The following is a 23,785-nucleotide window of genomic DNA, read 5'->3' on the forward strand; positions in this document are numbered from 1 at the left end:
TTTGTTTAGGAAAGGCAGGATAAATGCTTGATTTTTTAAATGTAATTTAGTAATATTCAAAATAAAGAGGACTAGTGTACTCCAGAGGTGACCAGTTGAGTGTTGTTTTTAAAAAAATCATAATGACTACACATATTTGTGTTTCAGTCAGTTATAGTGATCGCATGCTTTGATGCCCAGATTATCCTGTGTAAAATCTTGGAAGCCTCTTCAGGTTAGTCCATGAGTCCTTTGGAACAATCCCAATAATCTCTGTAATTTCTTTGCTATCTTGTATGACAAGATACTCTAGGACCATCTTGTACTTGTTCTGCCCCAGACCTGGAATTGGCCAATTCTCCGAGGGGCTCTGGTTCCTTTTAATGGGAATGGTATTAAGAAATCACAACACAAGTCCTGTGGGTACTAATTGCTAATGTATAAATCATGACTTTATGATAATTCAGTAGACATAGCTTTTTTGAAAGATGAAATTCATGTTTGTTTATACCGATTCTTCCAGTTCAAATTTAGGATTACATGGTTTTTACTGAACTTCAATTTTACATTTGTATCTCTTTTTTTCCCTCATGGCACAGGATAATAACCCTGTAATATTACATAATAACTCAATTGCTTTATCCCATAATACGTCCATAGCAGTCTCATAATAGCAGTAGCACCACCAATGTGATTCCTAAAAGTAGTCGTTTACTTTTTTAGCTAGTTCTTTTTTATTTGGTGTGTATCATACTAGAGATCTGCAGTCAAATTCCTGTTTTAAAGCTATTTGGAATAATTATTCTTTGGGTGGTTATGCTACCACATGGATACATACCCTTGTTCATTTGTTTCATTCTTTTTGAAAGGTTGCTCTTTTAAAATTTAATGTGTTTTTTAATTATGTGAAATGTTAAATGGCTTTAAAAATATCTAAAGGAAGCAAGATAAATTTCAGAAGTCTAGCATCTGTTCGTCAAACCTCTAACCTATTACCTTTCTTGCCCATAGATTAAAAAAAAAAGCCCCCTTCCATGCACATATCTGTCTGCATATGTATATGTATGCACATTTGATAAATGAGTAAGATAAACTATATACACTTTCCTTCACCTTTTTTCTCTTTAATGGCATGGACTGGCAGTTATCCCATTTAAATATAGAGAGGTCCTCGTTTATTATGTGGCTGTATCATAATTTATTTAACCAGTTCATTATTTATGGACATTGGGTTGTTTTCGGTATTACAGTCTTGTAGTGAGTAGCTTTGTATTTGCGCCTTTTGTGTTTTTTGACAGTTGTCTTTGGGAGCAGTTCTTAGAAGTAGAAGAGTAAATGCACGTACAATTTTGCTAGCTGTTCCTGTGTTCCTATCCATAGTGGTTACACCACTTTGCATTCTCACTAGCAGTATATAAGAGTGTCTGCTTCCCTACAGCCTTGCCAATAAACAATGTTGTTATGAAATACGTCTCTTCCTAACTCTGGTTATCTTCCTTGTTCTGCAGGCTTTTGTGTCTGAGAATAATGTAGCTATTTGTACTTTTCTTTGGTCCTAGTGTTTGTAAGGCATATGTCCCCCCCCCCCCCCTTTTTTTTTTCAATTTTTAGTCTTCCTGGGACTTAATATTTAAAGTGAGTTTCTTGGCTGGCCATGGTGGCTCACACTTGTAAATCTCAGTGCTTTGAGAATCTGAGATGGGAGGATCACTTGAGCCCGGGAGTTTCAGGCTGCAGTGAGCTATGATTGTACCACTGCATTCCAACCTGGGCAATAGAGCAAGACCCTTAAAAAAAAAAAGTTTATTTATTTATTTATTTTTAAATAAATGTCCTAGTTGTCTTTCTATTGTTTTTTGTTTCCTTGTTTGCTTTTAATTTGGTTGTTTTGAATCCAATTTGACAAACTGTTTCAATGGGAGTGCTTAGAGCATTTACACTTACTGTAATTATTGATATGGTGGGGTTTAAATCTACCATCTTGATAGTTTTCCTCTTTTGTGTGTTCTTTATGTCTGCTTTTCTTGAGATTAATCAAGTATTATGATTTTATCTTTACTATTGGTTTATCTACATCCAATAGAATTATACTAATGTGTAAAAACTTTACAGCACTATACTTCCATGCCCATTTCCTCCAATCTTTTAAGTTTTGTTGTCTTATGTTTTGTTTTTATATATGTTATAAATCCCATAATATGTTTTTGATATTTTTACTCTAGTATATCTTAGATTAATAATGACAAATTTCTTTTACACACATAATAACCATTTCTGTCACTTTTCATTTGTTGGATGTCTATTCATATTTTCATCTGGTATCATTTTTCTTCTGGAAGAACTCTTTAATATTTCTTGTTGCATAGTTCTCTTCATAGTGAATTTTGTAGTGAATTCTGCTTGTAGTGATTTTTTTTGGTCTGAAAAAGTCTTTATTCCTCATTTTTAAAAGATAATTTTACTTGGAATAGAATTTTAGGTTGACAGTTATTTTCATTTAGTATTTAAAAGATGCCACTCCGTTTTCTTCTGGATTGAAGATTCTGATGAAAAGTGTTATATCACTCCTTGTTTCTCTGTTTTTTGCACTGTTTTTAAGATTTTTCTATTTTTCACTGATTTTTAACTATATGAATAATAACGTACCTTGAAATGGTTTATCTTTTTTCTGCTTTAGGTTTATTGAGATTCTTGGATCTCTAAGTTTATTTTAATCAGATTGGGAAAAAAATTGGCCATTATTACTTTGAATACTTTTTTTTTTCCTATTCTCTCCATCTGCCTTCTTGTTTTCTGGGACTCCAATTACAAGTATTTTTGACTGCTTGATACTGTCTTATAGATCACAGCTGCTGTGTTACTATTTTTTTCTTGCCCTTTTTTCTCTCTCATTTTATTTTGATAGTTTCTATTGCTATGTCTTCAAGTTCACTGATACTTTTCTTTTGCAGTGTGTAATCTGCTTTTAATTCCATCAGTTTATTTTCCATTTCTATTGTATTTCTTGTATTTAGTAATTCTATTTGTGTTCTTTTTAAATATTTTTATATATATTTATATTTTGTATTTTTCATTTCTAGCACTGCGTTCCTAGTTTACCTTCTTGACTCTGTGTAGCATAGTGTTTTTTTGTAACAGCTGTTTCAATGTCTACCCTAATTCCGTCACTTATGGTTGTTTCTGGGTCTATTTCTATTGAGTAGTTTTTCTCCTGTTTGTATATTATAAAGGCTTTCTAGTATGACTGGTGGGAATGAGTAATTACCCGCCCTGTTTGTGTTGAGGGAATTTTTTGTTCTACTGTTTTCCATGGTCCTTTTTCTGGTCTCAGGTGGTTTTTCCTCCTGACATGAGTGAGGATCATTATCTAACCAAAGACTCAGGGATAGCCTCTGCAGATTAGCAGAGCTCATGCTGCCTTTCCCTTTGTAACTCCTTCCTTTCTGGTATTGTGCTCTAGAAATCAGAGCTTCCTTGGCTTCCCTGAACTCTCATCTTTATCTCCCTCAACCCAGGCTCTATTTGGGTCACTTGTACGACAGCCTGGAAACTACTTAATACTTCCATGCAATAAGCTGGGCAGGTGTAAAACTCTTCTGGTTTGTTTCTCATTTATCAGGGATCACATTTCTCTGCTGCCTGTTCCCTAGTGTCTGAAACCTTTAGCATATTTATCTCTTCTGGGCGTTTAAGGCAGGAGAGTAAATAGTCTTAGTTACACCATTGTAATCTGAAGCGGAAGTTCTCTTGTTACAATTTTTAAAAAAATGTGTGACGGTAAACAGTTTTTCATACATTTTAGGGTAATTTGTATGTCTTTTTAAAAACAGTTAAGCTTTAAGTTCTGAGATACATGTGCAGAACTCGGAGATACATGTGGAGGTTTGTAACATAGGTATACATGTGCCATGATGGTTTGCTGCACCCATCAACCTGTCATCTAGGTTTTAAGCCCCACATGCATTAGATATTTGTCCTAATGCTCTCCCTCCTCTTGCCCCCGACCCCATGGCAGGCCCCGTTGTGTGATGTTCCCTTCCCTATGTCCATGTGTTCTCATTGTTCAACTCCCACTTATGAGTGAGAACATGTGTTGTTTGGTTTTCTGTTCCTGTGTTAGTTTGCTGAGAATGATGGTTTCCAGCTTCATCCATGTCCCTGCAAAGGACATGAACTCATTCTTTTTTGTGGTTGCATAGTATTCCATGGTGTATATGTGCCACATTTTCTTTTTCCAGTCTTTCAATGATGGGCATTTGGGTTGGTTCCAAGTCTTTGCTATTGTGAATAGTGCTGCAGTAAACATATGTGTGCATATGTCTTTATAGTAGAATGATTTATAATCCTTTGGGTATATATGCAGTAATGGGATTGCTGGGTCAAATTGGTATTTCTAGTTCCAGATCCTTGAGGAATTGCCACACTGTCTTCCACAATGGTTGAATTAATTTATGCTCCCACCGACAGTGTAAAAGCGTTCCTATTTCTCCACATCCTCTCCAACAGCATCTGTTGTTTCCTGACTTTTTAATGATCGCAATTCTAACTGATGTGAAATGGTATCTCATTGTGGTTTTGATGTGCATTTCTCTAATGACCAGTGATGATGGGCTTTTTTTCGTGTTTGTTGGCCACATAAATGTCTTCTTTTGAGAAGTGTCTATTCATATCCTTCACCCACTTTTTGATGGAGTTGTTTTTTTCTTTGTAAATTTGTTTAAGTTCCTTGTAGATTCTGGATATTAGCCCTTTGTCAGATGGATAGAGTGCAAAAACTTTCTCCCATTCTGTAGGTTGCTGTTCACTCTGATGATAAGTTTCTTTTGCTGTGCAGAAGCTCTTTAGTTTAATTAGATCCCATATGTCAATTTTGGCTTTTGTTGCCATTGCTTTTGGTGTTTTAGTCATGAAGTCTTTGCCCATGCCTATGACCTGAATGGTTTTACCTAGGTTTTCTTCTAGGGTTTTTATGGTTTTAGGTTTTCCATTTAAGTCTTTAATCCATCTTGAGTTAATTTTTGTGTAAGGTATAAGGAAGGAGTCAAGGTTCAGTTTTCGTCATACGGCTAGCCTGTTTTCCCAGCAGCCTTTATTAAATAGGGAATCCTTTCCCCATTGCTTGTTTTTGTCAGGTTTGTCAAAGATCAGATGGTTGTAGATGTGTGGTGTTATTTCTGAGGCCTCTGTTCTGTTCTGTTGGTCTATAAACATGTTTTGGTGCCAGTACCATGCTTTTTTGGTTACTGTAGCCTTGTAGTATAGTCTGAAGTCAGGTAACGTGATGCCTCCAGCTTTGTTCTTTTGGCTTAGGATTGTCTTGGCTATCTGGGCTCTTTTTTGGTTCCATATGAAATTTAAAGTAGTTTTTTCTAGTTTTGTGAAGAAAGTCAATGGTGGCTTGATGGGAATAGCATTGAATCTATAAATTATTTTGGGCAGTATGGCCATTTTCATGATACTGGTTCTTCCTGTTCATGAGCATGGAATGGTTTTCCGTTTGTTTGTGTCATCTTTTATTTCCTTGAGCAGTGGTTTGTTGTTCTCCTTGAAGAGGTCCTTCACGTCCCTTGTGAGTTGTATTCCTAGGTATTTTATTCTCTTTGTAGCAATTGTGAATGGGAGCTCACTCATGATTTGGCTCTCTGTCTTTTATTGGTGTATAGGAATGCTTGTGATTTTTGCACGTTGATTTTGTATCCTGAGACTTTGTTGAAGTTGTTTCTCACCTTAAGGAGTCTTTTGGCTGAGACGATGGGGTTTTCTAAATATACAATCATGTCATCTGCAAAGAGCGACTATTTGACTTCCTGTTTTCCTACTTGAATACCCTTTATTTCTTTCTCTTGCCTGACTGCCCTGGCCAGAACTTCCAATACCGTGTTGAATAGGAGTAGTTGAGAGAGGGCATCTTTGTCTTGTGCTGGTTTGCAAAGGGAATGCTTCCAACTTTTCCCCACTCAGTATAATATTAAAGAACGTTTTACCTTTTTCTATCTAGCGTGTTTTTCTGTGTTTTTGTTGGTCTTTTCATTCTCCATTTTTAGGCCTTTACATGTTAGGAATATATTTCTTTTAATTATACTTCACCTTTAGTATCTTTTGTGAGACTCTACTCTTAGTGTGATAAGCACTGGGTTGGTATTAGGCAATGAGGAAGATATGGAAGTTTCTTTTGCCTTGAGATGTTTGTATAATAGTTTAAGAGCTCCTTTATTCATTTTTCCTTTTAAATGTTTGAGTTATAAAATAATACGATGCATGAATGTTCTTCCAGGTGGCTGCATGACTTAGTACCTCCCTGAGAACTCTGCTCACATGTTTCTTTATCAGGGAGATCTTCTGTTTAAAATTGTAATTCTCTTATACCTGCCTCCCTGTTTCCTATTTCTATCCTCCATCTTTAAAAAAATTTTTCTCTGTAGCAGTTCTCACAGCTTAACATAACATATATTTTGTTAATTTATCTTGTCCCTAAAATGCTAGTAGCATTAGATTAAATATTGGAGCCTTTTACTAGTCCTTGTCATGTAATATTGCTTAATAAGCATTGTTTAATCAGATTTTCCTTTTTGTGGCTTGCCCTGGCACAAAATGAAAGGTGAATTGGAAGAGGCAGAGACTTGAGAAAGTAGAGACTGTCAGTTTTGTACATGTGTAAGGTGGCAGAAGCTGAATTGGAATGATAGCAGTAAGAATAAAAAGAGAAGGGCCTGTTGGAAGCGACATTAACAGGAGAGTGTGGGTCACCAGCCTTGTTACTGTTTACTATTGGTAAATAAAAAGTAAAAAACACCACATTTGTATTTGGATTATGTTTTTAATATAAATATTTATAAAGCAAAATCATAGGCTTTTGAAAGTGAGTTTGAGTAAATCTTGGTGACTCTTTCTGTCCTTGTAAATCATTACTTAAAAATACAAATATTAAAGTAGCAGAAGTCTTGTTGATTTTTCTGGTTTATTGTTTTTCTTTGATTTTTTTTTTATAGAGCCTTGCTTCCTGTTCTACATCACAAATCTAAAAAAGGACCCCCCCGTCAAGCCAAATATGCCATTCATTGTATCCATGCGATATTTTCTAGTAAAGAGACCCAGTTTGCACAGATATTTGAGGTAATGAGAAAAAAATTTTCTTGTGTTTCATATGTCATAGTTACAAAACAAATATTGATGATTTAATGGAATGTTCCCATTTGTTGATGCATCATTTTGTAATATATTTTCAGAATTTGAATCAGTAAAATCAACATTGATAAGTGTTAAAATATGAAAATATCTCAGTATTCAAAAGTTTAATGATAACTCAGATTCAGAAATCAAGCATTGTATATTTTTGTACATTGGTTTATATGTTTGTATTTGGAGACTATTTTTTGTTAACAGGTAATTACATATAAAATCATAGTTACAGATAGTAGGTAACAGATGATTATTCTCTCAATTTATAGGATCAAAAAATTTGAATTCTGTTTGAGAAACTATTGAAGTGTAAGGTTTTGTAAATCAGTACTAATTGTTAATGTAAAGTAAGTTTATACTTTTATGACTGACCTAATTTTGTCAGATATAAAGTGTCTTTTCAATATATATTTTATATTATTTTACCCACATTTTACCACATTACTTTACCCAGGCATTGCAATTTTATTGCTGCCTATTTTAATTAGGACCTAATGCTAACATTACTATTGCAAATAAAAGCTAGGCAGAAAATTCATAAAATCCTACTTTGTAATTTTAGTTCAAGAGCCTTGAGTAAAGTCAAAACAATTTAGAAATTATTCTGACGCTCCTTACCATAAGTACTTCGACTTAATATCTTTGTTTTAGAAACTCTTGTGGTACTTTTGTCATATTTTCATGTGTTATGTTGAAGACCTGAAGAAGAAAGAAAAGTAGTTTATCTTCCAAACACCATCTTTCCTTTAGATAGCAGAAAGTTTAGTTTTTGTGTATTTGGGGATGGAGATATTTTCTGTAGTCTGTGTTTGTATATGAGAATGGCTTCAATAAATTGATGTTAATTTATAGGAAAGTTTTTTTTTGTTGTTGTTGCTCTCCTTTTCCTTTCAATGGTGATGAGAGAAACACTGATAGAAGTTGAATTTCAGAGTAGTTTTGTTTTCATTTTGATATTGTATCTGCTGTTTTATCTTTACAAGAACCTCTATAGTCCTATTACTATGTAACGTGGTTGGCTGGCTTCCTGAAAAAAGGTTTAAGAGAAATATCTGGCATTTTTGAGGTTCCACTAATCTAGGGCCTGGCCATTAATTTTGCTTTTTAGAAATGGTTTTGTTATGGAAAATTATCAAACTTACAGTAAGCTAACTGGAAAAACTATACTGTGATATTTTTGTTTACAATATGGACAATAGGCTTGCAAGATGTGCAGTGGAAGTACTGAGGGAAGTCTTGAATAGCAAGAAGTAGACTCCTTTAAATATATTTTTTGACTAAATGAAGCCTCATATTGCCCTAAGTTGTTGGGAAAGAAGAGTTTTGTATTGCCTTTCAAGCCTACAATTCTTAGTGTTCTGTGTGGGAGAACAGAGCACCAGTTTTTCATTAAAATGTGGCATTAAAATGTCTAATAGAAAATATATTCACTTGCTTCAAAAGCAGAAGGATGCAAAAAAGAATATACAGTGAAAAGTTCCCCCACCCATGTATCCCCAGCCACTTAGTTTCCTTTCCCAGAGGCAGAGCCATTGTTACTAGTTTCTAAATGTACTTTTCCAGATATATTTTACTCATATACAAGTAAGGGCATATAAATATGCACATGCACACACATATTTTGTTTCCCCTTTCTCTCCTTATGCCAATGGCATATTTTAGTCACCCTTCTGATTTCAAAAACTAAAACACACACACACACGTTGTTTGCTTTGTTTTCTTTTTCTTTTTTTTCCCTGAGGTGGAGTTTTGCTCTGTCATCCAGGCTGGAGTACAGTGGCGTGATCTCTGCTCACTTTAACCTCCACCTTTCTTGTTCAAGCAATTTTCCTGCCTCAGCCTCCTGAGTAGCTGGGACTACAGGCGTATGCCCCAAGCCTGGCTAATTTTTGTATTTTTAGTGGAGACGGGGTTCCACCATGTTGGAACTCCTGTGGAACATCTGACCTCAGGTGATCCACCTGCCTTGGCCTCCCAAAGTGCTGGGATTACAGGTGTGAGTCACTGCGCCCAGCCTTAACAATAGTTTATTTCTGGTATCATTTTATATGCGTATTTGAAGAGCTTCTTCATTCTTTTGTCATGGTAAAATGCATATTAATGGTTGGGTTTCCTATCAGAAAAGGAAAAATCATTTTATTTGTTACGGTATTTAATATTTGATGCTATAATGAAAACCCCCAAATTCAAGTGTCTAGATGTAGTAAAAGCTTATTTCTTGCTTCTGAAAAGCCTAGTGGGTGTATGAATGACCCTCTCTAATCAGTGGCTTAGGGACACAGACTCATTCTGATTAGTGACTTCTCTTTAAATCCCACTGGATCCTTGGCATCAAGCCAGCCAGTGAGTACAGCCTGTGGAGAAGACACACTACTCATACCTACCTCAGTGCATATGTGGCATACTTCATTTTACTCCCACTCCCTTGACCAGAACTCATTCGTATATCCTCACCAACTGCACAGGAAGCTACTAGTGGTGTCATCCCTATGCCCAGGAAATTGAAGTGGATATTGGTGAACCCTAGCAGTCTCTAACAGTTTCATGTATATGGTCATAAACTCTATGCTATGAAGTCCATGTTGAAATGTTTCTTTACCCTACCTCTAAACTGAATTGGGCAAAACTGAAAGTGTTTGAACCTGATGCCTTCTGGATATAGATAACCTATAGAAGTCTAAATGTAATCTTGAGTTAATACTTATACTATGTATATTTATTGAAATTTTTGTAGTTTTTATAATTTTTATAATTTGAATTACAAAATAAATTTTTGTAATTTGAATTACAACATAAATTACAAAATTTGTAATTTACAGTTTTGTAATTTGAAAATGAAATATGTAAACAGTTTATTTGCATATGTGTAGAGTTGAAATATATTTTCCTCTCCTCATTTTCAGCCTCTGCATAAGAGCCTAGATCCAAGCAACCTGGAACATCTCATAACACCATTGGTTACTATTGGTCATATTGCTCTCCTTGCACCTGATCAATTTGCTGCTCCTTTGAAATCTTTGGTAGCTACTTTCATTGTGAAGGATCTTCTCATGAATGATCGGGTAATTTATATTTTTTAGATTCATGTTCTTTGTAATGTTAACTTTTGGAATTTTATTCAACAAGGAAAGAAGTGAAATGATATCAGTAATACTTCCATTTAACTGCCTTGATTTTAGGTTTTCCTATTTAACAAAAATAAGCCTTGTCTCCATTATAAGCGAAACCACATTGAAACATCTTTTTAGTTGAGAATAGGTTTATGACCTCAAATACATTCCTTGATAAATGCAAAATATAACCTGATGCTATCTATTTCAGGAGTTTAATTTTTGACAGGACATCTATTTTTAAAAATATGCAGATTGGTAAACCAGCTTATAGTATGGTTGTCATGATTATAGTTGTTCCTTTTTCTGTATTAAGTTCTTTTCCCTACACTGGGAGAGAATGAAAAAACATTGGGAGAGGAAATAATGGTTTTGTTAGTCTTCAGTTATTTTGTATCTGCTGTGACAGCACTGTACTAGGTTCTCTGGAGAATTAAAAGAAACATGAGATAAAGTTTCTACTCCCAAAAGTAAACATAATGTAAGTAGTGATATTTGGGTTAATCTGCCACCTGATTTTTTATTTTCAGTTTGTCCTGTCAGTTGTGTTCATTTTTCTCTTTTCTTATTTTTGATTAAATGTTTTTATTTCATTTTACCAGTCTGTTTTGCACTTTACTATTATTTTAGTAGTTTTCCTAAAAATTACAACATGGACTTTTGACTTATTAAAGGCCGATGTCAACTGGTCTGCTTTGAACTTTCAGTATAGCACAAGGAACCTCAAAATACTTTAATCCCCTTTATTCCTTGGTGCTTTTTTGTGCTCTTGTTCACACAGTTCTATTACTGCTGTTATTTTATGCAGTTAATATTTATTTAGATTTGCTAACATATTTTCTCCTTTTGTTTTTCATTCCTTTCTATGTAATGATTTTCTTTCTATCTAAAGAATGACTTTAGTACTTTTTTTTAGTTTGGATTTCCATTAATGAATTTTGTCAGTGTTTGTTTGTCTGGAAAAATCTTTATTTTACCTTAATTTTTTAAAGGATGCTTTCTTTGGGTTAAGAATTCTAGACTGGCATATTTTCCCTCATCAATGATTTGAATATATTATTCTATTTTCCATTTTCTTTTTTCTTGGGGTTTATTGACAGTCTTGTTCCTCTGAAGGTCTTCTGTCTTTTTGCTGAGAATGAATGTGTCTTTTCTATTTTCCATTGGTTTCCAGTTTTACTATGATGTGTCTGGGTATACTTTCCTTTATGGTTATTGTACTTGGGGCTTATAGCTCTTCTTGTATGTATAGCTTAAAGTCTTTTACAAATTTTAAATAATTTTCAGGCATTATCTTTACATATATGATTTTCCTTTCTTACTGCAGTTCTATTAACACACTTTAAACGTACATTTTTTTTTGCTGTGGTCTAGCTGTCTGACACACTTTTTCTGTACTTTTCTACCAGCCTCCTCATGCTTCAGTTTTTGTTTTTTTCTGACCTGTCTTTGGGTTCACTTTCTTCAATTTTGTCTAATCGTATGTAAAGCTTATGCATTGAATTCTTAATTTCACATATATACACATATACTTCAATTCTGTAATTCTATAGTTTTTAAACATAGCTCTTTGTTTTGCTGCAGAATTTGCTTGTCATTAAATCCTTGAAAAATCTTAATTATGTTAAGATTATATCTGTTAGGCTTATCATCTTGATCTTACAACTTTTGTCTACTTTTTTCTGTAAATTTCTGGTCAAATTTTATCTTGTACATATGTTGCTTTTGATTGAGTGATAGACTTTTTGTATGAAAAGTTGTTGAGATAATGTGAGGCTTCAGATGAGTTTATATTCTTCCAGAATTTTACTTTTGTTTCTATCAGGCAGTTAAGCCATTGTCAACATCACTTCCATCCAATGAAAACGAAAGTTTGGCTTCAGTTTTTCACAAGCTTGTTTTTTTTTTATGGTCACCTTATGTCTAGAGTATATTTGTCTGGGATCCACCAAGAAGTCCAGGTTGTTTAACAAGGACTTTACTTTTTAATGGGCTCAGGATTCTTAATCTTGTTCTTCCAGCTCTGTGACAGAAAAGCTTTGCTCAACTTCTCATCCCCCTTTCTTTCACTTTCAGAATCATTAATCGTCTATGTGAAAAAACTAATCTCAATGCCAGACTCAAATCTTTTGCTTTCCCTCCTCATTTGAAACTTTGCCCTGCAAATTCTCACTGCTTTGGTAGTTGTCTATTCCCTTCAAACTGATTTTTAAAAAATATTTTGTCTAGCCTTTCCATTTGTTTTAGTATGAAAATTGGTTCAGAGCAACCTAGTCACATCTTGTCAGAAACAGAACTGCTCACCATTTTTAATCCATTAATTTGTCTTGTTTTATTGTATATTTGATATGTACAAAGGAATATATATAACATTTGTATAACATGTTTCATAATACAGTGAACACCTATGAACTCTTAGTTCCTTAGAGTTCTTAGAGTTTTATTACTCTTCAATCCTTTCTATTTCCTCCCTGTTCCTAATATCTACTCTCTTGAATCTTGGGTTATTCTCTGACAACAACAAAATTTTCCACATACTTGTTTAGTTTTGCTTGTTCTTGAGGTTTCTAAGAATTATATCACAACCCTATATAGTCTTGGAGGATTTGTCTTTATCACTCCACATTTGTTTTTAGGAATAATCTTTGTTACTAAATCTATCTGTGGTTCATTCATTTGTTACTCTATAATTTCACTGTGGAAAATATTATTTATTTAGTCTTCTGGTAGATTGCAGAATATTTCCATTTCATTACTCTTGGACGGTGCTGCTGTGAATGTTTCTGTTGAAGCCCCCTGCTACATATGAGCAAGAATTTCTCTAGGTTTTATTCCTATGAGTGAAGTTGATGAATCATAGTATATAGACATATTGAACTTTTCACTTTTTTCCAAATCATTTTCTGTAATATTTGTTAAGACTTATTTTTCTATTAAGAAATCTGGCAATAATGTTATACTCTGTTGGTAGAAAATAATAGATAGAGTATCTCATCTAATATAGCTCATTATAGTCCCAATATGCATTTCTGTGGTTACTAATTAAGTTTATATGTCTAGTCACCCTTCATGTTGCCTACTTTCTGAAATTCCCTTTTGATGTATTTTACCTTTTATTCCCCTTGGTGCTTTTTTCCCATAGGTAATCTTTACCTACATTAATCTTCTGTCTGTTGCACGTTATAATATCATCATGAAATGTGTAAAACCTCATTTATGTGTGTCTTTTCACTCCTTTGTTGTGTCCTTTGATCCTTTGAACAAAAGTTACTGCTTTTTTTTTCTTTTTGAGATGGAGTCTCACTCACCCACACTAGAGTGCAGTGGTACTATCTTGGCTCACTGCAACCTCCACTTCCCACATTCAATCCATTCTCCTGCCTCAGCCTCCCGAGTAGCTGGGACTACAGGCGCCCACCTACATGCCCGCCTAGTTTTGGTAGTTTTAGTAGAGATGGGGTTTCACCATGTTGGCCAGACTGGTCTCGAACTCCTGAACTCACGTGATCCAGGCAGTTCAGCCTCCCAAAGTGCTGGGGTTATAGGCGTGAGCCACCGTGCCCGGCCTGAACAAAAGTTACTACTTTTAATGTAGCTGTATGTATCATTATTCTTTTGTAGTTAATACTTTTTACATCTTGTTTAAGTAATCTTTTCCTACTCTAACGTCATGAAAATAGCCTCCCATATGTTCTTTTAAAAGTTTGAAGGTTTTCTTTTTTTACACACACAAAAATCAGTCCGTCTGGAATTGATTTGCTTGTTTTTTGTATGCTATGATATAAGGATTTCATTTTTGCTGCATCTTAGGGTTACCAAATTTCCCAGCACTGTTTATTAAATATCTTACCATTTCCTAGTAATCTGCAGTGCTACCACTTATGTCTCCTATAGAGCCTCTGTTCTTTTCCATTGATTTGTTTGCCCTTCCACAAGATGTCTTTCCTTAAAGTCTTATAGTTTTCTCTAAAAAGAAAAATTTTATATTTCTCTCATACAACTTAGGTTAGGCGCTAAATAAAGTTTTTAGGATTATGTTTTATGTTTATGATTGATGAGGTGAATTATTTGGTAGTTCTGATTTTATATCCATCTTTCTTGCTAAATTCTATTTTAATTATGTCAATTATAAAGAATGCCAGCTTTATTTTCTAATCCTTGCATATTTTATTTCTGTACATTTACTTACTTTTTAGGTATTTATCCTTTTTCATCCTAACTTAACAGTTTTTGAAAGAGGTGTATTCACATCTTCTGCTGTGATGAAGTTTTCAATCTTCTGCTTTTAATCATGTTTGTTCTGGTTTATTTTGTTATTCTGCTAGTTGTATAAACGTTCGTGAATTTTATATTTTATTTGGTGTTGTAAGATAAAATGTATCAGTATCCCATTTAAGTCCATATCCTCTTCAGTGCTTTTCATCTTGACTGGTATATTTTTCCATCCCATAATTTTCAGATTTCATATGTCATTTGTTTTTGTTGTATCTTTTGTGGCTTTATTATTTATAACTCTACCTGATAGTCTCTGTTGTTTCTGGTAGTATCTGATAGTTTCTTATTTATGTAAGGTTTTTGTTTTCATTTTTCTTTGTATTTGTAGTAGTTTATATTAATTTAGTTTTTTCTTGTGAATTAAATATTTTAGTGTTACCTTTGAGTAATTCTTTCAACATGGATTGTAATTTGGAAACTTTCTGTCTTGAATTCTAGTGTTCATTCTTCAGTACTGTTTCTTGGATATTAGAATTCTGTGTTTCAAGTCACTTGAAAAATCAGAGCATCGTTTTTTTGGCATCTGGTCTTGCAGCTGAGAAATCTGAAGTTTATTTTTTATTCCTTTTGGTAGCTTCTCTATGGAAACTTTTGGGATCTTGACATCCTTAGTTAGAAATTTCATCACAGTGTACCTAATGTGATTCCTTTTTCATTATTTTTACTTCATACTTTGAAGGCACTTCTCAACGGAAGAAATGAGTCCTAAACTGTATGTGAATCTGTAGCTCTTTGTGTTTGAGGGAGTTTGCCTTTTATATGTTAGGGCTACCTGTTTTGTTTCCAGAGGGTTACCTGAGGTGATATTCAATTACTGTACTTTGACATGAGGGTAAAAATGGGATCTCAAGTGTTCCAAGATTGGTTCAGCTCTTTTGCCATCTGATTTTAATTTCCTGGTTACTACTGTAAACTCCTATTTACTAGTACTTACACATGATCACCTCAGGATTAGTTTGGGGTTGTGCTGAAAGCAAAAACAAACCCCTCCAGCTAAAGATTTTTTTTTTTTTTTTTAAATACCTTTCCTCTTGTTTAAGAGGTACACCTTTTGGCTCCTTTTTTTTTCTTTTTTCTTTTTAAGTCCTAGTTTTTTCCACCTGCATTAAATAATTGAATCTCAAAAGGGGCTAAATAAGGGAGTGATGTGTAAGAAGTTAGAGTTAGTCCCACCACACACCTAGAAAGAACCAATTGTGATGGATCTGTAAGTGCTGTACATAGGTGCTAGTGAAGGTATGCCTTTCAACCTTTTTTTTTTTTTTTTTAAAGTAAATAGGGTTAGATGAGGTACTTTAGTCATATATAACAAATGTCACTGCAGAAGGTACAGATTTCATTCATTTTCTAAGTGCTAATTGAAAAGGAGGATTCATATTTATGTTTTAAAGTCCTTTTTTTTTTTTTTTAAGCTTCCAGGGAAAAAGACAACTAAACTTTGGGTTCCAGATGAAGAAGTATCTCCTGAGACAATGGTCAAAGTGAGTAATATGCATAGATCTATTGATTTGAATATAGTTACCATATTGTAATATTTGAGATATTAAAATTTCTGTTGCAGAGATATTAAAATCACTCAAGTATTTATATTTACTGTATGACATCTCATGTGCTGTGAGACTGTAGGGTAATAATGAGAAAGCTGGGATTTTGTGGACAGCTGCACATAATCGAATTTGAGGGGAAAAAAAGATTTGAAAGCTGCTTCCCTGGTGGCAAAAGGCAGTGCTAGTTTTTGTGGACTTTCCTTCATTCTGTAAAGATGATAATTCAGATTTTAAACCTGTTCATCTTTTCCATGGGATTTAATAAAACTTTTTATTTTTCAAAAATTCAGCCTATAATTTATTGAATTAGAAGTTTTATAAGATTGCTCATCATTGGTATAGACTTGATTTATTAAAACCATCTATGGCCTGTAGTGTAGACCTCATCTCAATCCACTACCAAGATGTGAAGGCCAAGAATAAATATATTAAATATTGTTACTTTCTAGCTGTAATTTCTTATAAACCCTTCGTGTGTGTGTGTGTATTTATAGTTTGTATTACGAATTACCTTTTCATATTGTTCTGGCTTGAGATTATGATGCTAGTTTTGCAGACTCATACAGTAGCCCCACCTTTACATCAATGAATGATGCTTGATACTTTGAGCCTCAGTATAAACCTGTTTTTCTCGGCATTGGTCTCAAGCTGCAGTTTTTGTATACTTGAAAGCAGCACTGGACTAGAAAGTAGGCCACTTACCAACTTACCGGTTGGTAGGCATACTTACCAACTGGCCAGGAAAGAGATCTTCAGTGTTTGCCGTGAGCCAGACACTATTGAAGACCCTCTTAGTGTCTGAGCCTTAGCTCTGTAAAAAGCTGAGATAATATGTGAAAGATAATTTGTACATCATTTTAAAAAGAGATGTACTTGTTCAAAAGAATTCTTGGAAACATTAAAGGAAGTAATGGTGTAAAAATACTTTAAGTACTTCATAATTAAAAAATGTAGAACAAATATGAGTGGTATCATTTTTTAGACAGAAGAGATTAAATGTAATTAGTAGTTGGGAACCTAACTTTTCTGATGAGAGAGGTTAAGCATGATTTTACTGTATTTTCCAAAGGATCAAATGCGTGTTGGGAAAACATTTTAAAACAGCAAATAACGAACTAGTCTTTAGTCAAATCATTCTTTTGCCATTTTCTTGGAGGTCTGAAACATCTTTAATTTAAAACATTTAAGATTATCTTCATATATACAGAAAAGAATTTTTTTCTTTTCTTAAGAAGCATCCACTAAATACATTTTATTTTTTTAAAAAGTTGATACAGAAATTCTTTCAAAATGTACCAATGTTTTATTTGTTGACTTGTCTCTTAAATAGATTCAGGCTATTAAAATGATGGTTCGATGGCTACTTGGAATGAAAAATAATCACAGTAAATCAGGAACTTCTACCTTAAGATTACTAACAACAATATTGCATAGTGATGGAGACTTGACAGAACAGGGGAAAATTAGGTATGCATTTACTATTTCACAGTTCTTTGGATTGCACAGTATTTCAACTCTTGGTGTAACTGTTGAATGGTGCTGTTTGCTTTTTTAAAAAAAATAATTAGAATTGCTTTGTACATGTTCACATATTTTTACTGGACTGTGCTTTTGTATAGTGGTTATTTTACAGTGGCTGTCACATGTCTGGTGCAGGGTTCTATTATACGTTGTATATATTTTAAACAATAGATTCTTACATTTTAGAATATCTCATATGAAAGCATGAGTGTACCAGTTAATAACTGGTGTTTTACATTCTTGTTAAATATATAAGGGGAAACAACAGACTGGGTGGAAGGCAACTTACTGAATCTAGTTCCAGAAGTGTAAGTAAATGCATACTTTAAAAATGTACTTGAAGTAAATTATTGAAAATGAACACTTTTTTTTTTTTTTGTTATTTTATTTTGTTTCATTTTCTTTGAAAGATGTAGTATAGAGTAGTGATTGAAAACTGCTGGACTCTGGAGCCTGGATTCAAATTCTGGCTCCACCACTTACTAGTCAGGTGAACTTCAGTAAGTTGCTTTAACTTCTTGGTCCCTCAGTTTCCTTATCCATAAAGTAGAGGTAATAATTATGTGTACCTGGCTCATCTAGCTGTTATGATATAACTAAATAAGTTAGTATACCTAAGGCATTTAGAACACTACTTAGCACATAATAATTAGAAGCATTGATGATAATAGTGGTTATTATGTCAGTGTTAGTTGAAATTTACAGGTTTATCTTCTGTGTAAATCAAATGCCATTTAGTGCCCCTCCTTGGTAATACGAAATAGGAGAATAGCTCTGTGCTCCTTGGTATATCTACTTTAATAAGAAAACATAGAAAGATGACTGCCAGCTGCCTTCTGCCTTTCCATCTTTGTATGTTTTGCTTATACTGTATTCTTTGCATAGAATGTTAAGAGAAGCACATCCTTCTCAAACAAAACATATAAAAAAACTTGGTAAACTATTCATTCTGCATATACAGTTGATCTGTTTACTTTCTTTTATTCTAATTAATCTATTCTGTTTTCATTTCTCTATTCCCATAATTTATATACGCCAATGTTTAGGAGTTACAAATAAGTATGTTTTCATTTAAAATTTTTGCTGAATTTGAAATAATTTTGTATTGATCAGCTCAGCCTGGTAAAGAAATTTTTCTCAATGTTAATACATTTTGCCTTATAAATCAATTTATTAGTTATATTATTTTATACTTCTTATTTGGCCAATTATATTCAGCTATATAAACTCTTATCAGAGAGGCAAAATACTTTGGTGATTTACAACATTCAGGCAGATTGAAGACACACTACACAGGTTCAAATTGAGGTTCCACCATTTATCAGCAAGTTATTTAACTTCTACGTGTCTTAGATTCTTCATCTGTAAAATGAGGATAGCAATAGTATCTCCTTATAGAGTTCATGTATATGTATTAAAATATGTAATGTAATTGGAATAATACCCAGTATATAATGTCACTTAAGCTGGTTTTTATGGAACCCATATGACATTCAGAAGTATTTAGGGGCAGCATAGAGTTGGAATAAGAATTATTTCTGGTAGAGACGTAACAGATGGAGTCTTGGGAGTTGGTAGGTGGGGGTCTCTGTCCTTTCCTTAAGTAGGAAGCTTGCATTCCTGTTTAAGCAACAGTGATTTTTTGTGTTTACACCTTAAACTTTTATGTAAGATTTGATTTGAAGAAAAGTTTCCTCTGCTTAATAAAGCTGAAAACAACAAAACAAAAAAAGTTTACTAGGTTAAATAGAAACCTCTGGTCTAGATGGGAAATTTTAAGGATGGATACACAGGAAGCATCTGTTACCCACATCTGTGAGGAAAATATCCAACAGGTGGTTTATACTCTTTGCACTAAGAACTATGATTTACCGATTATTAGCTACTTGAAATATTGTTGTTGATGAGATGAGACACACATTTGAGACAAAGTCTTACAACTTTAGAACCTTACTAATGTTGGCTAGCATCCAGTCAATATTTTTACATGGCCAACTAGATTATTAAGTCTTGGAAAACTAAGACTGTGTCTTTTATTTTAAATACCCCGCAGTGCTATATGTACACAATAGACATAGATTTGTTACATGGATGTTGAATAACAGTCTTTTACTATAGAGCTACAAAGGGGATTCTATTTAAGGAGTTACAACTTCTCCCTCCTTATATTTGTTCAAGATCCCCTTTATTTCAGCTAATATATCACTATATTAGGAAGGATTGTTTAGACATATTTACTAGTCTGGAATTCTATGACTTGTGCTTCATGTTAGCAGTTTTCTCTCCTTGAACTTAAAAAGAGCCTCATGGTAATATTTGAGAAGTTGAATTCTAGCTAAGAATAGTAATGTTTTTCTCACCACACCTGCTTTCATTCTTCTTCTTTCGTGCTTAGCACAGTAGTTGTGGTTGATTTATTAGCAAGCTAGAACATATTTGGTGCCTCATCTATACATAAACGTATCTCCAACAAAATCCATAGAAGAATACATAAAACCTAACAACTAAACATACAGACAGATTTCTTCTGTGCTTGACTAAGACCTGTTTTATTTAGAATGAGGGAATTAAATGACTTGAGTGACGCTAGCATTGACTTATGTTTAAAAGAAGAATTTTGTAGTATTAGAAAACATCTTCCAAAGTTAAATGAGCATAATACGGTGTTCAGTATCACTAAATTATTTTCTGTCTTATTCTGCTCAGACTACTGTAATAAAATACCATGCTTATAAACAACAGAAATTTATATCTCACAGTTCTGGAGGCTGGGAAATCCAAGAACAGGGTGCCAGCATGGTTGGGTTCTGGTAAGGGCCCTCTCCAGGGTTGCAGACTGCTGACTTCTTGCTGTGTCCTCAAATGGCAGAAGTGGTAAACAAGCCTTCTCAGGCCACTTTTTAAAGGCACTAATCCCATTCATGAGGGTTTCCCACAATGACCTAATCACCTTCACAAAGGCCCCACCTCCTAATACTATCTCCTAGGTCCTTGCATTTCAACATAGGAATTTTGGGGGACGCAAACATTCAGATCACAGCATTTTTTTTTAAACTTTTTTTTTTGCCAGAATTTTTAATAAAATTAGATGTACAGGAGATTTTGTACAAACATTTTAAATTCTAATCTGTTTTCATTCTACTCATTTTTCAGTAAACCAGATATGTCACGTCTGAGACTTGCTGCTGGGAGTGCTATTGTGAAGCTGGCACAAGAACCCTGTTACCATGAAATCATCACATTAGAACAATATCAGCTATGCGCATTAGCTATCAACGTAAGGAAATGGCTATGTACAACTACCTTAGAAGGTCTTTGACTTTTAGGAAGGAAAAAAATCCACTGTCATACATAGATTAAAATCTTGAATGTTTATGGTTGGTTTGTTTTTGAAAAATTTATGCATGAGAAACATCTCAGAGTTCTGAAACTGTCATTTGAGTTTTGGGTCGCTAACATATACAGTTGATCTTCTTATTCGTAATAGTTTTCTATAATGTTATCACGGGCATTCAGTTAGCAGATACTGAACAATTGCTCTTAGGAGAACTCACAGAATAGATTCCTTCAAGCCCCTGGCCACAACATTTTCATCACCCAGTTAATATACAACCTTGTTTTATGTATGTTTCTGTTTAAAGACTATTTATTATATATAGTCGTCTCATTAACACTGAACTCATAGCCAACAACACTGTAACTCATACCTGAACAAAGCTTATCTAGTACACACATTTTCTCTGTAAGGAGTATCAGAACCTTCTTGTGCTTTGGAACGCCAGACAGCAGTTCATCGCTATGCTTGTGCTTTGAAACACCAGACAGTACTTCATCGTGAACTAACAAAAACATCAACCACAAAACTGTGACCTCAAAAAGGACAGTTTACATATGAAAGCGGAAACGAAGGCACGGTGTTGCCTTCTTTGACGTTAACTGGGAATGTACACATCTGGCTATTTACATTTTTTGCTGCTTTGTGTATTTACTTTGCAAATGACCAAAAAATTGCTTCAAGTATTAATTTTGGTGTTACAAATAAATTTTGATGAGTATGCAAATTCCTAAAGATAGAATCCACAAATAATGAAGACTGACTGTATGTATTCAGTTCCTGAAAGGAAAACAACAGTATAGAAGTTTATAGTTTATATGACATAGAACTAATTTCAGATTAGAAGCATTCCTTATTACTCGGTGAGTTAAGTTTTCAGATTATGAGCAGTAAAATTTTCAGATTCCTATTCCAGTTTTATGGATTTCTTGTTAGAGTAACTTTATATTTGGACTGTACAACTTTAGAAGTCTTTAGCATCATTGAGAAAAGTAAAAAGGGCTTTCACATTAGTAAATAAAATAATTTCAATACGAGTTTTTCATTAATAATTTGGTTATTTTACACTTAAGTTTTTCTGTTCTTTTCCAAGCAGTCTTAATAATTTACTTCAGTGATCATTGTAATTCTTCCTTCCCACCCTTTATTCTAGTACGTATTTTTAAATTGCCACTTATGTATAACTCTCTAGACGCAAACAATCATCTATTTTTAAACTGTAATCATTTTTGTCAAATGATTTGTCAAGACTGGTACTTCAGTCTTTTAAAATCAACTATTTCAGCCGGGCGCAGTGGCTCAAGCCTGTAATCCCAGCACTTTGGGAGGCAGAGACGGGTGGATCACGAGGTCAAGAGATCGAGACCATCCTGGCTAACCCGGTGAAACCCTGTCTCTACTAAAAAATACAAAAAACTAGCCGGGCGAGGTGGTGGGCGCTTGTAGGCCCAGCTACTCAGGAGACTGAGGCAGGAGAATGTCGTAAACCCGGGAGGTGGAGCTTGCAGTGAGCTGAGATCCGGCCACTGCACTCCAGCCTGGGCGACAGAGCGAGACTCCGTCTCGGGAAAAAAAAAAAAGGCAGCTATTTCAAATTCTGTTAATGATTTTCGTTTTATTGTTCAGACAAAACCATTTAAGAAATAATATTTGGGGGCTGGGTGCGGTGGCTCACACCTGTAATCCCAGCACTTTGGGAGGCTGCGGCGTGTGGATCATGAGGTCAGGGGTTCGAGACCAGCCTGACCAACATGGTGAAACCCCATCTCTACTAATAATACAAAAAATTAGCCGGGCATGGTGGCGTGCACCTGTAATCCCAGCTACTCAGGAGGCTGAGGCGGGAGAATCGCTTGAACTGGGGAGGCAGAGGTTGCAGTGAGCCGAGGTCGCACCATTGCACTCCAGCCTGGGCGACAGAGTGAGACTCCATCTCAAAAAAAAAAAAGAATTTTGGGGAGCCCATAAGTTCCTTGGTTTAGTTTCCCTGCTTAATTGTTGGAGATAATCTTATAAGAACCTGAAAATTGTTTAAAAAGTATCTATTACATTTCTTAGAAGAAAGCAACATGTGTAATTTTTTTATTAAATTGGTAAGACTTGCAGTCTATCAGGTTCTTGGTATGATATTTCTTAGAGCATTTGCTATCATTATTGAAGTGGAAATATTTAAAAAACACAAAGTATGGAAATACAAGAAATGGACTTTATTTGAAACTTACAGTATTTAAGAAATATGTGCCAGCCATTAGGTGAATGTCCACTATGAGTAAAAAGCATCCACAGTTACTGACTTCTAAGGACTTCCTTTCCAGCACAATATTTGTTATATGTTGCCACCTCAAGCACCAGATTCCCAAGGTGAAAGTTCAAATGGCCTAAACTTTAAGATTGTTTTGGAATTCTCTTGACTATGGAACATGTGTCAGTGGTTAAAAATGAGTTACTAGCATCTTCTCACAACTTAGGAACATATCAAATTACCCTATTTTAAACAAAACTTTTCTCTAATTATGTTCTTCCTTTACATCACTTGCCCATCTCCTCTTTTTAAACCTCCAAACCTCAAGAAAGAATAATCTCTCTTTGTCTCTCTTACTCTCTTATCCTGTCTTCTCTACTCGTATTTTGTCATTTGCCTTCATTGTTTTCCAAAAATGTCCTGTTGAAGTCCTCAAGTCCAATGATACCGGGCTTCATTATCCTATTTATATTATTTGACACAACTCATTACTCCTTTATTCTTAAAACTGTCTTATTTGGTTTCTGTCTCTTGATTATTGCTTTACTTATCTGATTACATTTTCTGGCTCGTCCTCTTTTTTTTTTTTTTTAATGTA

General features: G+C 34.2%; 1 protein-coding gene across 7 annotated transcripts in view; it reads left to right on the forward strand.

The window, feature by feature from the left end:
• Positions 1–23,785, forward strand: part of PDS5B (PDS5 cohesin associated factor B) — a 180,887-nt gene that overhangs the window by 129,605 nt on the left and 27,497 nt on the right. For all 7 annotated transcript variants that reach the window (XM_007960096.3, XM_007960102.3, XM_007960100.3 and 4 more), the window contains exons 20-24: positions 6,969–7,092; positions 10,062–10,220; positions 15,956–16,024; positions 17,421–17,557; positions 20,765–20,888. In XM_007960096.3, the coding sequence (XP_007958287.1) occupies positions 6,969–7,092; positions 10,062–10,220; positions 15,956–16,024; positions 17,421–17,557; positions 20,765–20,888 (613 nt within the window). The remainder of the gene's footprint in view (positions 1–6,968; positions 7,093–10,061; positions 10,221–15,955; positions 16,025–17,420; positions 17,558–20,764; positions 20,889–23,785) is intronic.

The sequence above is a fragment of the Chlorocebus sabaeus genome, chromosome 3 (genome assembly GCF_047675955.1).
Source record: "Chlorocebus sabaeus isolate Y175 chromosome 3, mChlSab1.0.hap1, whole genome shotgun sequence".
In the NCBI taxonomy this organism is placed as follows: Eukaryota; Metazoa; Chordata; class Mammalia; order Primates; family Cercopithecidae; genus Chlorocebus; species Chlorocebus sabaeus.